The sequence below is a fragment of the Gossypium arboreum genome, chromosome 4 (genome assembly GCF_025698485.1).
Source record: "Gossypium arboreum isolate Shixiya-1 chromosome 4, ASM2569848v2, whole genome shotgun sequence".
Lineage (NCBI taxonomy): Eukaryota > Viridiplantae > Streptophyta > Magnoliopsida > Malvales > Malvaceae > Gossypium > Gossypium arboreum.
This window is the reverse complement of record NC_069073.1, coordinates 11,218,431-11,234,936: the sequence shown is the minus strand read 5'-3', so window position 1 is coordinate 11,234,936 and position 16,506 is coordinate 11,218,431. Positions and strand designations below refer to the sequence as shown.

At 34.3% G+C, this 16,506-nt stretch overlaps 2 protein-coding genes and 1 long non-coding RNA gene across 3 annotated transcripts; 2 read left to right on the top strand and 1 right to left on the bottom strand.

Moving 5' to 3' along the window:
• Positions 1–10,855: 10,855 nt before the first annotated feature.
• Positions 10,856–12,338, top strand: LOC108486416 (uncharacterized). Its single transcript, XM_017790469.2, has one exon. The coding sequence runs from the start codon at positions 11,161–11,163 to the stop codon at positions 12,169–12,171; it is 1,011 nt and encodes a 336-aa protein (XP_017645958.1). The 5' UTR covers positions 10,856–11,160; the 3' UTR covers positions 12,172–12,338.
• A 391-nt stretch (positions 12,339–12,729) lies between these two features.
• LOC108486415 (protein NRT1/ PTR FAMILY 5.9-like) lies at positions 12,730–16,039 on the bottom strand. Its single transcript, XM_017790468.2, has 4 exons — positions 15,517–16,039; positions 15,053–15,270; positions 13,811–14,328; positions 12,730–13,724 (listed from the first exon to the last, which is right to left on the bottom strand). The coding sequence occupies exons 1-4, from the start codon at positions 15,632–15,634 to the stop codon at positions 12,890–12,892; spliced, it is 1,689 nt and encodes a 562-aa protein (XP_017645957.1). The 5' UTR covers positions 15,635–16,039; the 3' UTR covers positions 12,730–12,889.
• On the top strand, positions 13,702–14,503 carry LOC128291754 (uncharacterized). Its single transcript, XR_008281595.1, has 2 exons — positions 13,702–13,841; positions 13,955–14,503. It is a non-coding gene; the product is annotated as an uncharacterized LOC128291754 (long non-coding RNA).
• Positions 16,040–16,506: the final 467 nt, after the last annotated feature.

The window sequence follows — 16,506 nt, the reverse complement described above, 5'->3', positions numbered from 1 at the left end:
GGCCAGGTCACACGCCCATGTGCTAAGCCGTGTGTCACACATGGCTGAGACACACGCCCGTGTCTCTACCCGTATGGACAAAAATAAGCTATTTTCCAAGCCACATTTCTCACCTAATTTGTCTTCCTATTACACCAATACTTAAACATATTCACATGCCATTTTAAAACAATTAATTCAAGTCAAAACCAAGTCTCATGCATGACATATCATCACATACAACTAATGTGCTCTTAAACACCTCAAATGACACTTTACCATCATTTAATTAAATATACAAACTTACTTAACTTATTTAATTCACCTATATTCATATTTTACCAAATATGTTAGAATTAATTTTCAATATGCCAACATGATTTCTATCAATCAATCATTTAAGCACACACCAAACATGTTATAGCCTCATTTATACATATCAAAACATATTCATCACAAGCTATTCCAATGGCTAGTTATAACCTAAAGATTTACATGCCAACATTAGCTAATTAACCTATACATGTTAGAATTTATAAAATAAATCTACAATATAACTTAATAAACCAGGATCTGTCATGTTAAATCATTAAGAATAAATCAAGAGCAAAACTAGATGCGGAAACGTAACTGAATCCATGGATTTCTTGAAACTTTTTGGAACTTGGGGATTTGATCTTCCAAATTAGTACACAAGAAATTCAGGGAATATCTGCTTTCTCTTTCCTAATGATGGGATATTAGAAAAGATATCTTGTGTATAATTTGGGGACCATAACCCTAATATTTATAACCTTAGCATATTAGTTCTAATCAAATTCTAATTAGCCCATCATTAATTAGAATTTGATTAGAAGAGTATCTACACATGTTTGACCCATACTTTATTTAATAATTAAAAGCCCAATAAAATTCTAACCAAATTAGATCACTTTTAATTTGGGCTAACCTATCATGATAGTAAATAATAACATGTAATTATCCTTATTATGTATGTGATGTCCAAATTTTCCAACAATACATGCCATTATAACCATAATTAATTTACCATATATACCAAGATGGGTCAATGGATAGTGCGAGTGATTTCCATCGATGCTTTCAATCCAACGAGTTTCCGAATTACTATAGAACAAGGGAAAATAAAATAGAGTAAGTATGAAATGCTTTGTAAGTTTGTATAACATGGTAAAAAACTTACCATATATTTATGTTCAAAATAAACATGCAAGGCACTATCAACCAATTTTATCACAAGCCCTAAACACGTATCCTCATCATGTTAGCCAAGTAATCACATATAATAGTCCTTAATCATAGATGAACAAAGTCATCAAGCATGATCCACATTCATGTAACAACCAATTCATACATCGTTATATCAGGTAATGTCATTTCCATGTACTTCATGTACATACAGGTAATAGTTCATTTCTAAGTCATACTATCTCATATAAACATCAAGAAACATGTATGGGCTCAATAACAACCAAACTCCCATATACATATACTTTCCACATCATGAATTCAAATAATATATATAATTCATACCTATGTATTTCAAGTACATTTTCGTAATATTTTGTCTCAAGTTCAAATTATTTCTGTAGTGACCAATTTTGGCCCGGGCCTGCTAAAACCCCAAACACATATATACATATAAAATAATAAATAAATAAATAAATAAACCAAAGTCCATTAATTAATGTCTTATTACAAGCCCAAAGACCCAAACAGCCCACTAGTCAATTAAAACCCAATATTAATACCCTAGCCCAGTTATCCAAAGTCACGAGGCCCAAATGGCCCAAAAGACTTCAGCAACCCTAGTACATGACCTCCAGTTCAGTACAACCCCACCCTCGCTTCAGACGACACCTCCAAAGAACCACGGCAAGCCTTCAGATGCCAGATGGCTCCGACACACGCCAAATACAAGACCAGGTTCAAAGAAGACAAACAAAAATAATAGCAAGTGCAAACAAAAGGAATTTATTGTATTTTTATTTATTTTCGTTAATTTTTCCTCTTTCTTTTTCGGCTATAAAGCCAGATTTGAATCTTGTAATTGGGTACACACGTTTAGGAACGAATACACAATATGCAATACACGCATACTAAACAGATACTGGAAAAAAATTCAAAAAGCAATTGCAAGAATGTGATTCCGATTCAAAATTTCTGAGATTTTTCCTTTTCTTCTTGGCTTAGTTTCATTCTTCCTGGAATTTCTTTTATTATTTCGCATTTTGGGTGTATAAAAGGGAGAGGGAATGAAATTTTACCTAGTAAATACGCCATGAGATCTCCTCTGCTTCGTTGAAATCGGGGTCCGAGGGGAGTGGAAGGCGGAAAGAAAACCACCTGGAGACTCGAACAGGCCGATCTCCGTTCATCGCGGCGGATTGACGTGGCAGATGGAGAGTCAAAGTTCGATTGAGGGAGCAAAAATGGAGGCTAGGGTTTGGGGTTCGGCCTAATCTGCTGATTAAGCCCTTTTATAGAACCTCCAACGGCGCCATTTTAGGCGTTGCCTAATGGCATTTCAAACGGTGTCGCATTGACATCACACCCGACCCGATCCGTCTCCTAACCCTCGGGACTCGCGTGTCTGCGCAGTGAAGGGTTATTTGTAGCACAAGTCCCTCCCCTTTCGCGCCATACTTAAATCAGCCCATGTTCTTGTCTTGTTTGTTTTTAATTTGGCCTTGTAACTTACATCCGTTTGCAATCTAACCCGCTCCTAAACTATACGTTTTGGGATCTGGTATATTGCCAGCTTTAGTCCCTAGATGTTTTTGCGTGTTGGATGTTGGTCCTCTTATCATTACTGTTTTATTTTCTAATTACCCCATGTGTTTTAGTTTAATTTTAATCGAGTCCTTTTATTTTATACCCCTTTTTTATTTTATTTTATTTGTACATTTTAATTAATCTTGATAATTGCTTCTTCATTTTTGTAGAGTCGTTTTTTTGTAATATTATTATCATATTTCGTATTCTTTAAATATTTATTTCCTTTATATTATTATACATATACATATGTTATAACAAAGTTAATGTATTTGCATGTATATAATGATTTTGACTCAATCCATGTATTTTGGTATATATATTTTTGTTATTCTAACATGTTTTGTACATTTGTTTCGCATAAAGTTTGCATTATTTTTATGCTCACTTATATTAGTACACGTATTTGATATATATTTCTAAATCTACTTTAATTAGATTTTATTTATATACGTATACATTCTACATATATATATTTTTCACTCATAAGCATATTTTTTAAATCTATCGTTTAATTTATAATAAAATTAATTTAGCCCTATGCACATTATCATTTCTATATAAATTTGCATGTACTCTCTTTTAAATTCATAGGTATACATATCCATATACTTATTATTTCAATAGATTTTTTATTTTAAAATACTTTTTGTTTTATGATTTTTTAATATTCTCTTTATGTATATATATGAAATTATTTTAGAAACTTCCTTTTGTAATTCTAAAATTATTATTTTCGAATATTTCTTTACATTATATTACTTATGTGTTTTTATAGCCTATCATTTAAATGTTTTGGTATAAGGGTATATGTGGTTTTAGACCAACTTAAAATTTATATGTACATTTTTGGGCATTATGTTTTGTCATGTAGTTTTTATATCATTTTTTTACTATCATATGTTTTGTTAACTTCTAAATAAATTCGTGTTTAAAACATTTTACGTGCAATTTGATTCAATTAATTTTTTATTCTATAATATCTGTTCCAAAAATCATATAGCTATCCATAGTTTTCATGCAAATTTGTCAACTTATGTATCAGTCCATTTATTCGTTATTATTTTAGAATCGTTTTATAGCGCATTGGTTTCTAATTGCCACGTTGTTTTTATATCTTGCATTGGCTATTCTATATCATGTGATGTATATTATTGTGGCATATTATTGCGTGTATTGTTTTGTTTGAATGATTGTTATATTATCATTTTCGTCATTGTATTATTATATCAATTATCCTCCATGCATTATTGTAATCGGGTTGCATTTTTAGGTTAGTACTTAATTTTTAGTTCGTTAACCGATTGTATCTCATGTGCATGTTTACCACATTCATCGTTTTTTACTTGACTTTTGAAATGTGGTTTTATAAAACCCAATTTTTATGATTAATTTCGTCTTATTTCAAATCAAATTAATATGCTTTAAGCTAGTTCACGATTGTTTAAAACGAAGGCGATATTCGATACTTGATAATTCGTGGAATCGTGCCCTAACGTATTGGGTTGCAATTTCACGTTGACTCAAAATAATCGAATATCCCTTCAAAATTTCACTCATATCTTTAAAAAAAAAATTCTTTAAAACGAAGGCGAGGTTTGATATTTGGCAATTCGCGGAATCGTGCCCTAATGTGTTGGGTTGCAATTTCTCGTTTGCTCAAAATAATCAAATGACCCTTCAAAATTTCACTCGTGTCTTCTAAAAATCCTTTAAAACGGAGGCAATACTCGGTGTTTGACAATTCGGGAATCATGCCCTATCGTGCTGGGTTGTGATTTCTCATTTGCTCAAAACAATCGAATATTCCTTTAGGTTTTCACGCATGCTTATTAAAAACCTTTCAAAACGAAGGCGAGGTTCGATGTTTGGCGATTTGAGAATCATGCCCTATCGTGCTGGGTTGCGCTTTTTCATTTGTTCAAAATAATCAAATATCTCTTCGGAATTTCACTCGTACTTTCTAAGGTGAGGCAATGTTCAATGTTTGGGAATTCGAGGAATCGTGCCCTACTGTGCTGGATTTTGGTTTTTCGTTGGACCAAATAGTTGGACATCCTTTTGTTAATTTCAAATTATAAACTTTTGGACATCGAAACAAGAAGATTTCTGGCCACCAACTCGGGTTATTCAAATGTTATTAAAAAGAACCACATTTCAAAAACATTTTTAATTTTAGACATAAGGACAGTATTTAATCGATTTGGTACCAATTTTGGGCGTAATGAGGGTGCTAATCCTTCCTCATACGTAACCAACTCCCGAGCCCGTTTTCTCATATTCTCGTAGACCAGAATCGTTGTTTTAGTAAACCAAAAATGTTTTATTAAAATAACCAAATTCTTAGGTGACCCGATCACACCAAAACAAAAAGATCGGTGGCGACTCCATGTATTTGTTTTTCAAAAGTCGATTCCCCCGTATTTCCATTAAATTTAAAATTTTAAAATATCTGAAAAAGGGATGGTTTCGACAATTTCATGTCAGGATTTTGATCATTAAATCAATTAAATTATCAATAGAAACCCAGGAAAATACACTCGAAGTGTACAAATCTATAATCTCAGATGAACATATTCATCAAACAAGTTCCATGTTCATATATTGCTATCTCATACTTCCATATATCATGTATCATCATTTTCATGTATTTCAGGCAAATATATGTAAAAATTCATTTCGTGTTCATATTTTCTTATGTCAGGATTTTACCTGTTGAATTTATTTGAAATATCGATAGATACACATGTAGTACACTTGAAGTGTACAAATCAGAAATCGTCAATTCATATTCAGGGGTACCAATAAGGGCACATAATCAGGAAGCACACTCTCGAGCCATATATCAGGATGGTCATGTGAGCCATGTAACATGAAGCTTATTTGGGCTATACCAAGAAACTTATAAGATTTTATAACAGGAAGTCCACAAAGAACTTTTAATCAGGAAGCTCTCGAACAGCCTATCAGGAATGTTTACAAAGAGCCATGTAACAAGAGCTCCGGATAGCTTAACAAGAAGTTCAAGCAAGCTATGTCAGAAAGCTCATAAAAGCCTATATCAGGATGCTCACGAAGAGCTGCGCTTGTGTCTGCAATAAATGCTGGATCACAATTGATCAAATTATGTAACAGGACGCTCACAAAGAGTTGTGGTAGTGCGCAACACATACAGAATCACTACCGATCAGGATGCTCGCAGGAACAATATAACAGGATGCTCGAGAGGCTTATAATAGGATTGCTCGTCCGAGCTATATTCTGTTCGCAACATGTGCAAGACCACATTCAATATGGGAAATCATGTATCTGTTGAATTTCATTATTCAAACGGAACTTATCATTTTCTGAACATTAACGGGCATGTGATTATTTCATACATTTATAACATTTATATAATTCATATAAAGACATACTACACTCAATTCAAGCATAAAAATAAACACGATTTAGTTACACGAACTTATCTTAATAAATGTTCGTGTACGTAAAATCTACTAATTCGACACTTTCTCTTTTCCTCGCTCTAACTCTGAATTTGGTCTATCCGGATCTATACGAGTAAATTTAACATCAATTTAATCCAATTCATACTCAATTCAGTCCAATTCACATTTTAGGCAAAATTACCATTTTGCCCCTAAACTTTTAATTAATGATAATTTAGTCCCTAGGCTTGGAAAATGAAATTCATGCAATTTAATCCTTATTCCAAGCCTACCCAAATTTTACATATAAAATTTACAGCCCATGTATTTCATAAAATTAAAAATTTTTCCTTGAATTTTACAACTTTACAATTTAGTCCTAAAATCATAATTTCATCAAAATTCACTTTACAAAAGTTGTTTATCCATCAACAACCTTTCATTTTCTATCATAAATTTCAAATTTTCAGCATTTAGATACATGGAAAAATTTCTATACTTTGATATCTTTACAAATTAATCTCCAAAATAGATAGATTAAGCTATTCTGATATCAAAAATATAAAAATTACTAAAAATGGGACAATATTACTTACTCAATTAAGCCAAGCTTACTTTCTCTTTCCTAGGGTTTCCATGTATTTTTGGGGAAGAAGATGATAACACTGATGATATTTTCATTTTTTTTATCATTTATCATCTTTTATTATTTCACTTTCCAATTCCATCCTTTTCTTTATTTTATTTTCCATGGACGAATCATCATCCTTAACAACTAAGCATTTACCATTTAAGGACCTCAAATTTTGAATTCCATATCTATTTAATCCCTTTAGCTATTAGAACTCAACTTTTACACTTTGTGCAATTTGGTCCTTTATCTAATTAAACATATAATCAGTAAAATTTCTTTATGAAATTTTCATACGACATTATTATCATACTGTAGATCATAAAATAATATTAAAATAAATTTTTTTCAGAATTGGATTTGTGGTCTTGAAACCATTGTTTTGATTTTACCGAAAATGAGCTATTATAATTGACTTGTCACACTTGTAGTTAAGCTGCCTTAATTCTTGATATTTTGTGTTAATTCTCTGCTCAACATTCGTATGTCGTGGTGTTTTCAAACAACACCTAGAGTTTGGGGATTTTCTCAAACAAACTTAGAGTACTTCTAAGGATATTCTGCAGAATGTCACAATTTTCACCAAAAATGTTTGAAAATAGGACCATGATGTTTTTGGGCATACTAGAACAAAGAAAAGGAAGCTAATGGCAAGGATTCGTGGTATTGAAAGTAAGTTAGATCATTCTCCATCTAGCTTCCTTTTAAGTTTAAAGCATCAATTGAAGATGGAGTTAGATTATGTGTTTGCCTAAAAAAAGAGCCTCTGGTTCTAGAAGTCCCACCATAAATGGATAATTAATGGTGATCGAAATACTTGTTTTTATTTTTTTTTATATTGGCACTGTTAATCGTCGAGGGACTACTACTATTAAGTCGTTGAACCTTATTGATGGATCATGGTGTAGGGATCAGGAGATTTTATAGTAGAAAACTACTCTATCTTATCCTAATTTGTTCATGAAGGATCAGTGTATCGTGAGCAATTACCAAGTGCGAAATAGTTTTTGTCAGTTAGAACAATATGATATGGATAATTTGCACTCCATGGTATCCGATAAGGAAGTAAAAAATGTTGTGTTTGAAATGGAACCATTAAAGGCTCTTGGAATTGATGGTTTGCATGCTCTTTTTTGTCAACATAATTGAAACATGGTTGGGGAAAGTGCTTGTGAGTTTGTTAGGTGTATTATGGAGGGAGGGCAACTGAACGAATAGGTTAACAAGACCCTTCTCTTGCTTATTTCGAAGAAGAAGATTCTTGAAACAATTTAATAGTTTTGTTCAATATACTTGTGTACGGTATTGTATAAAGTTGTAGCAAAAGTAATTGTCAATAGGTTGAAACCATTTATGCTCAATTGGGTGCTTCTGAACCTGTTGAGTTTTGTCTCTGGGTGGTGCAAAACAGATAATATCATTATTGCTCAAGAGATTATACATTCCATGCGTAAAAAGGCTAGTAAAGTTGGATGGATGACCATCAAAATTGATGTAGAGAAGACCTATGACAGATTAGATTGAGATTTCATCAATGATACTTTGGTAAAGGTTAGGATCACATCAACTTTGGAATGTAATTATGCACTGTATTCGATCCACGTAAATGCAAATTGTCTGGGATGGTGTGCTGTGGAATAAGTTTAAGCCTTAATAGGGAATCCATCAAGAAGATCCCCTTTCACCATATTTGTTTATGCTTTGCATTAGAGGTTGGCCTAAGCTATCTCTAATAAGGTGAGTCGGGGACAACGAAAGTTGGTTAAACTTTTAAGGGATGGTCCAAACATCTCTCATCATTACTTTGTTGACGACCTTATTTAGTTTAGTGAGGCATCAATGGATCAAATAAGAGTAATTTGATCGATAGTTGAGGAATTTTGCATCCATTCTGGTCATAATGTCAATATGCAAAAAACACAAATTTATTTTTCAAAGAATGTTTCATTATAATTGAGGGGGGTCATCTCTATAGGGTTAGGTTTTTCTTCTATTGAGGACTTTCTGCATCGTAGGGGTACAAAATCTACTTTTGATTACAATATTGCCAACATTTGACAAAAGCTTTTTGGCTAAAAGGCTAAGATCCTCTCTTTAGCAGGACAGATTACTCTTGCAAACTCAATTCGGGCAATTATCCCGGTGTATTCTATGCAATCGACTATTGTCCTAAAAAGAGTGTACTCGCAACTTTTTATTTCTATTGTTATTTTTTTTGGGAGGGGGGGGCACACAGAGAACAAACTAGGTTTGTCTCTTGTAAGCTGGAAGGATATATGCAAGCCAATGCAAGCAAGGGGTCTTGGGTTCAAGGATCTAAGGAAACAGAATGAGGCTTTCTTAATGAAGTTGGGATTCAATCTAATTTTTTGACCTGATCAGCTTTGGGTTCAAGTTTTCCGGGCCAATTATAAATGAGATGTTGTTATCCCAAGTTCCTTTCATGCTACAAATTGTTCTTGAATATGGAAGGATGCTAGTAACATTTGGGATGAGGTACGGAACGAGATTGTGTGGAATGTTGGTAATGGATTAATGGTGGATTTTTGAAGGGATTGATGGATTCTGAAATGTGGCCCGCTTTTTCAATTTTTGTCCCGTTCGAATCTTATTCCATTGTCACTAGTTCCTATTGCCACAATGACTAATAGTAGTGGGGATTGGGATTGTTTTCGGTCTCTTCTATCAAAAGTTGTTCATCGTATAACTACTAAGAAGCCTTCGCGTGGATGGGATGTTAATGATTTTCCTGGGTGGCGTTGGGATCAACAAATTTACTACGAAAACGGCTTATAAGCATTTAACCTCTTCTAATGACTAGGTCCCCAATAAAATATGGCAGCGGAGTGGCAGCCGGCGTGCCCTCAACGAATTAAGGTATTTCTTTGGCTACCTTTCCAGAATAAATTGTTAGCGAATAGGATTCGGGTTCACAGACATATTGCAATGGATGCTCGGTTTGTTGCATGTGGGGATCCAATTGAACTATTGATCATATTCTGTGTTTTTTGCAACCCGGCTATGTCAATTTGGATGTTTCTTATACGCCTTGATGAGGTTCATGAATTTCTGAACTCGCCATTTGCCGAGTGGTTGGATGTGAACATTACCGATCCCTCTCGGTTCCCTTTTGACTCGAATAATTGGGACTGCTTTTTTGCTGCACTTTGCTGGTGCATTTGGAAGGAACAAAATAGAGGTATTTTCGATGTTGATTCTGTTGTGGGGGCTGTCTCTTACACCAAACGCGCCGACTTTGGGCTAATAGCAGGTATGCACAACTTGAGCAGTCACCTACGATTGGACGGGGGATGCACGAGGGCTCTTACAATTGTTCATTGGATTAAGCTGAACATCAGCTGGTTGAAAGTAAATACAGAAGGGGCTAGGAATGAAGAGTCTGAATGTGCTGTTGTTGACTTGATAGTGTTGTACAGAATCATGATGGTGTTTGGATAGCTGGTTGTGCTCATAATGTTGGTGCATGCTTAGTTCTTGAAATATCAAAGGACCAAATTTTGACGAATTAAAATAAAAAAGATTAGTTTCTTAATTTTCACAAAGTAAAGAGATGGAATGCAAAATTAGACAGAAAAAATTACCTACTTTGAAAAACTACAATGGTTAAAAATTACCTCTTTGAGGTATAATGTGAATGAAAGAAAAATAATATAAAAATATATTCATAAAAAGTATTCTTTCATTGAACCACAATTACTACCCTTAAAAAATTTTAAAAGGGTTTTAATTTTTTCCTAATTAACACTTGGTTAATTAATAACATAAACTTAATAATGGTTTTATAATAGTATAGATACGTAGATATTAAGATTTTTTGTTAAATTACTTTAGATATGCTTATATTGTAGGGATTGTGTTAAACTAATCAATTTATTATTAAATGAATAAATTTTTCTTGCTAATTGCAGTTCAATTTTAAACAAAAATTTTATTTTACATAATCATAAAATTTTTAAAGACAAAATGATAAAATGAATAAATATCAGGTACTAGATTTATCATTATACCTAAAAAAACCGAAATAGGAAAAGTCAAGAGTACCAGAAATCGGATTGGGACATCAAACAACCGGCAGCCACGAATGACTGTTTGTCTTGTTTCCAGTATTCTAGACTCTGATTTTCCAAAGAAAAGCAGAGCAAAGAAAAAGGAAAAAGAAAATAAAAGAGAGCCGTCTCAAAGATCTTGAATTCTTCAAAGAGAAAGCAAAAAAAGAAAAATTGTCACAGATTCAAAGAGAGAAAAAAGAAAACCCAAAAAAGAGCCCTTTCAAGCTTCAACATTTTACTACAACAACAACAACAAAAGATGGGATTTTTCAATTACGGCGTTGCCGGCGTTGGTTTCATCTTGATCGGGTTCTGGGAATTCATCAACTCCTTAAACCCAACCCTAAACCCGTTTCCAACTCCATCTTCTTCTTCACTTTCAACCCAGATCAAATCTGCCTCTATTTCTAAAACTAAAGAGAACCCTTTTTCATCATCACCATCTTTCATCTTTGTCTCAATCTTTTCCCTTTTGATTTTCTTGAATTCTGTGGTTTCAATCTTTGATGCTTTCAGTTCAAAGGATCGGGTGGGTACGGTGCTCCAGTTACAAATGCTCTCACTTGCTCTGCTCTTCTTGCTTTACTCTGCTTTGGGTCTTTTAAATAATAAGAAAGGTTCATACTTTTGGCCTGATTCTGTTCTTGAATTAGTTCTGCTTTTAGCTTTTGTTGAAGAATTTTTGTTGTATTACTTGCAAAGAAAGGATACAAGTGGGATTGAGAATAGATATTTTGATCTTTTATGTGTTCCCATAGCAATTTGTGTGGTTTCAACAATGTTAGAATTGAGATCTACGAGGTCCATTTACTCGAAATCGGTACGAGGTATTGGGTTGATTTTACACGGAACATGGTTTGTGCAAATGGGATTTTCATTTTACACTAATTTGATGGTTCATGGATGTAGCTTACATGAAAAAAGTAGAGGGAATTATACTATTAAATGCAGAAGTCACCCTGATTATCATAGAGCAAGGTCTATTGCCACATTGCAATTCAATTGCCATCTTGCTTTGCTTGTGGTTCTGGTTGTTGGGATGTTATCGCTTATTGGCAAAAGAAATGGTGTTGCTGTTGGTGCTTCAGGGGATGGTTTGCGGTATAAGCCATTAGGGGCCGAAATACAGCTAATGGATAGTAACGGGGGGAATTTCACTTTGGATTCTGATGAAGATCTCGACAATGGGATTAAAGAAGAAGATGATTTGGTGAAAGAGAAGCCAGCTGTTGTGGAATTGGGTGTTAATGGCCATGCTTCACATGTCTGAGGTAAACATTTAGTGGTTTCTTTCGGATAGCTGGGTGAAAAGCATTGTAATTTTATTCTTTTGTAATGATATTAGTGAATAAGTGATGATTGACTTTGCATAAACTAAAATATACCCGTTTGTTTGTTGTTTTGTTCAATGAGATTTGAGTTCTATTTCGTGTTCTATCTGATTCTGATTCTCGTATGTTGATGCAGTTTTCAAGTTTAAAAATTGCATTGAGTGGTTGCCTATATCATAGTATTTGACATGATTGTAATTCCTTTGTATTGTTGAACCTTTTCCAATATCTAGTCATACTTTGGATAGTTAAATGGCATTCGGCACTTGTATATATTTGGAGAGTCATACTTCATAGTTCATACCCATATTTGAAAAAATATTGAACACAAGCATTGAGTATGAAGATTTTAGGGGGAAAAAAGGATTCCGTGTAGCATACATAGTTAACTAGCTGTAATCTAGTCTGCATTACTTTGTGTTAATGTAGAATATCCAAATCATATGAGGTAAAACAAAACCCAAATAAGTGTCAAACGGAAAAGAGCCAAATCGATATTGTGTTGAAGGGTTAAATCTATATCATCTGTTCGATTGGGTAAAGCCTGTCATAGCAATGGAACCGAAGGAAGCATACAGAAAAAGGAGCTCTTTTCTTACTATATCAACAGAAAGCATTGCACAAAACTTTATTAAACAGATCAAACTAGAAAAGAGCTTATTTACAGTTTCCATTTTCGAGTTCACTTCTCGTTGTATAGAACTTGCAGAAAATTGCATAGAACAGTAAACTCAAAGTACTTGCTAAGGCTAAAAGCCAGTAGTATTTGTCGAGTCCGTCTTCCCTCATGTCATCAGAGAACCAGCTTTGTCTTCCTCCTGAACTTGTGAAGGCTTCGATGACTGAAATCATCAAGGCACTCAGGAAACTTCCGAGCCCGAAAACACTCGTGTACAGTGCAAACCCCATCGTTCGCATCCTAACAGGTACTTCATTGTAGAAGAACTCTTGCATCCCTACAACTGTGAAAATGTCTGAAATTCCTAGAAGAACATATTGAGGAAGCAACCAAAAGATGCTTAGTTCTACTGTTTCTGATTCTAGGGAACTCGTCTTCCTGTTGATCTCGAGCCTCTTTGTTTCGACAACTGCAGCTATGATCATAGCAATGATGGATAGAAACATGCCGACTCCCATCCTCTGCATTACGGTAATACCTTTTTGATTGCGGGTGACAATTTGGGTGATTGGGATCAAAACTTTGTCATATAATGGCATCATTAGTATTATAGATAACGTAATTGCACTTTGTAGTGTTGCTGGTGGGATCCTGAAGTTCCTACCGATGTTCCTCTTCATTGTCATGCCTTGTTTCGTAAAAAAGGTTGCAGGTTGTTGGAAAATTACAGCAAACATCAGAAGCATTGCCCATATTGGCAAAAGCCTGAGTACTATTTTTGCGTTTTCAAGCAGGTGAGTTTTGTTTCTGAGATTCCCATCGAAACCACCATTGCTGCCAAACTTTTGATCACAAAGAGGTTTCTCTTGAAGCCTATAAAACAAGCGAGAATGATATCAGAAACTCATGGGAAATCACAAAATCTGAAGCTTCCTCGATATCCCAACATGAAAACTTACTCAAGCTCCCCTACATCAGACTTGTCATCTGGTAAGTTGATTCTGATTCTGCCATTGACAAGCTTTGATGCAGTCACTTTGATTACTTGAAGTATGTTCTGAAAGGGCTTACTGTCAATGCTTTCATCTGGTTTATATGCATAGATTCGGTTACCACATGTGAAAATTGCAACTGATGTAATCATTGCAAACATGGGGATGGCAAATCCAAGTACCCAACCAAAGGTGTCTTGGATGTAGGACATAAGTATGACACCTAAGAGGCTGCCACTACAAACACCAAAATACCACCATTGGAAGAATAAACTCTTTTTGTTAGAGTTTTTGTCATCCTTACTAGAGGGTAATTCTTCATCATGATCCAGTTGGTCAGCTCCAAAGGCTTGCAAAGATGGGTTATATGCACCTTGGCCTAGTGAAATCAAACACAGAGACCAAAACAGGAATGCTGGGGAGCTTTTGTTGCTTGGTGGTGACCATGTCCATATCGTTGCTGTTGATGCCACTGCTCCAAGTCCCTTCAATTAAAAAAAAAAAAAAAAAACCGATGTAAATTACTATAACAAACGAAAAACTAGCATGAATACAGTATAAATATACAGATATGTCAACCTTATAACATGAATTACTAATATGGATGCCATGTCTCTTTCAAGTAGGCCTAATATGATACCAGATCATTTTGAGGGAAAAGTGTCCATTTCTGGTTAGTGCAAACAGGTTCAACCACTTTCCAAAAAAGGTTCAAATATATCTCTTTAAAATATTAAAATGTTATAGGCTAAATACCCACTGAGAAAGGTTAACTCTTTGCAGAGGTTAGGTAAGCCATGAATCTTGCAAGAGGTTCGAGATAAAAGCCAAAAAAAGAGGTTGGTGCTATCCATGGCAGCAAATTCCCATCAAAATAACAAAGGATGCATGATTTGACCATTTTGATTAAATCGAAAATGAACGCCAACAACCAAAAAAACTGAAATTAGGAAATAACAATTGTTACGATATTAAAGTCACAAAGATTTATATAACAATAATAAAAAATTATGTTGCAATTAAAAGAATGAAAAGTTGGGATGGGTCAGGGTCCAACATCTTTAGTGCTAAGATGTTGGTACTCCTTTGTCCCATTTTGATGATAATAAACAAATATGGCTCTGAAAATGAAGTGGTTCAAAGGATCAAAAACTCAAATTTCCATGACATGCAAGCCCTAGAATGGAGAACAAAGAAGCGTGGACTCACCAAAACATAGACGAAAGATGAGGTCAAAATGGTTGAATATCTATCCCAAAAAGAGTCAGCCAAGGGTGCCACCAACAGTGGCAACATTGAAGTGAATCCACACCAACTGTTAACTGTTTTGGCTGCTGAAGAATTGCTCATTTGCACTACATCTGTGAGATATGTAACCAAATTCGATGCCACCCCTTTGAATGCAAACCTCTCCATGCCAGCAATCACTATCAAATAAAAGAAACCCGAATCTTAAATATTTACTTAAATTTATGATAATCTCAACATTTAAAAAAAAATGAACATATACTCGCATTAGAAACATATTTATATCTATTATGCCCACCTAAATCGGAATCATATAACCCTAAACCGATTAAAAGAACAGGTTGTTTCGTGCAGAAATGCATGCTAGTAACCAGCAACATCAAGTTAACTTATACAATGAATATATATGAAACGATGATAGTTACCTATAAGAAGAATACATGACCTGGAAAGTCCCTGAACTCTTCCACCACCAGACATATATATTGAAAGAGAAAGCAATCTGCTAAACGAATTGAAATGGGTTTGAGATTTTATACACATAAGACCAATACAACTGATTCAAAACAAAACACGACAGGCTGCTGTCTTGTCAGAGAATCAGGAGCTGCTATACACCAGTCAGAGAGATTGCTGCTTCCTCCCACTTTTAATTCCAATCTGTTCCAAAACGGGTTTTATTGCAGAGAACTAGAAAATAACATTTTATTTTTGTTGAGTAATCACAGTCACAGTATAATATATAGTCTCTAAAGCAAGCTGCACAAACAGCATTGCTTATATTTGAAATATTATATATTTTATATGATAGAAAATTAGATTTATAGAAATTTCAGCATTATCCATTAATTCAAGATATGTAGTGAATTAAAAGAGAGTAGTAAAAAAAACTTATTTTAATTGGTTAGAGAATTTATTAAAGTGATCGGAAATCTTTTAATTTTAAACACCGATATGGGTAGAGAAGTGTTATCCCACCTTAGTAGACAGATACACGTGTCACCCTTGAGCTAATCCACAACGTGGAGTCACCCTTGAACAAACGTTACACTAAGGAACTCTCCAACATGGACTACCCTTGTCAAGATTACATGGAGCCTTACATCCATTGATTATCAAACAACCCTATGGTATCACCAATCTAAAAGATCACATTGACACCTCTACAAAGTGATAAGACATGACATTGCCACTAGTGAGGCCTCAACAAGTGGAATTTCCTTTGTTCCATGTATATAAGCCTTTTCACTCCTCTCTAATAGGGCCATTCTAAAAAAAAAATCCAGACCAAAATTAACACTTCACTTTTCTAAGACATCTCCCCTACAACCTTTCCAATTATCCTCACCATTACGATATGATGACTCCTCACTCCTCAAGGGTGAATCATTGCTTTTCCTACCATTCTTCTTGAT

Coding starts and splice junctions, on each gene's coding strand:
- LOC108486416 (XM_017790469.2), top strand. CDS start 11,161: ATGGGATTTTTCAATTACGGCGTTGCCGGCGTTGGTTTCATCTTGATC.
- LOC108486415 (XM_017790468.2), bottom strand. CDS start 15,634: ATGTGTATAAAATCTCAAACCCATTTCAATTCGTTTAGCAGATTGCTT. Junction 14,329..15,052: donor CATCTTTCGTCTATGTTTTG/GTGAGTCCACGC, acceptor TTTTAATTGAAG/GGACTTGGAGCAGTGGCATC. Junction 13,725..13,810: donor TCTGATGTAGGGGAGCTTGA/GTAAGTTTTCAT, acceptor CTTGTTTTATAG/GCTTCAAGAGAAACCTCTTT.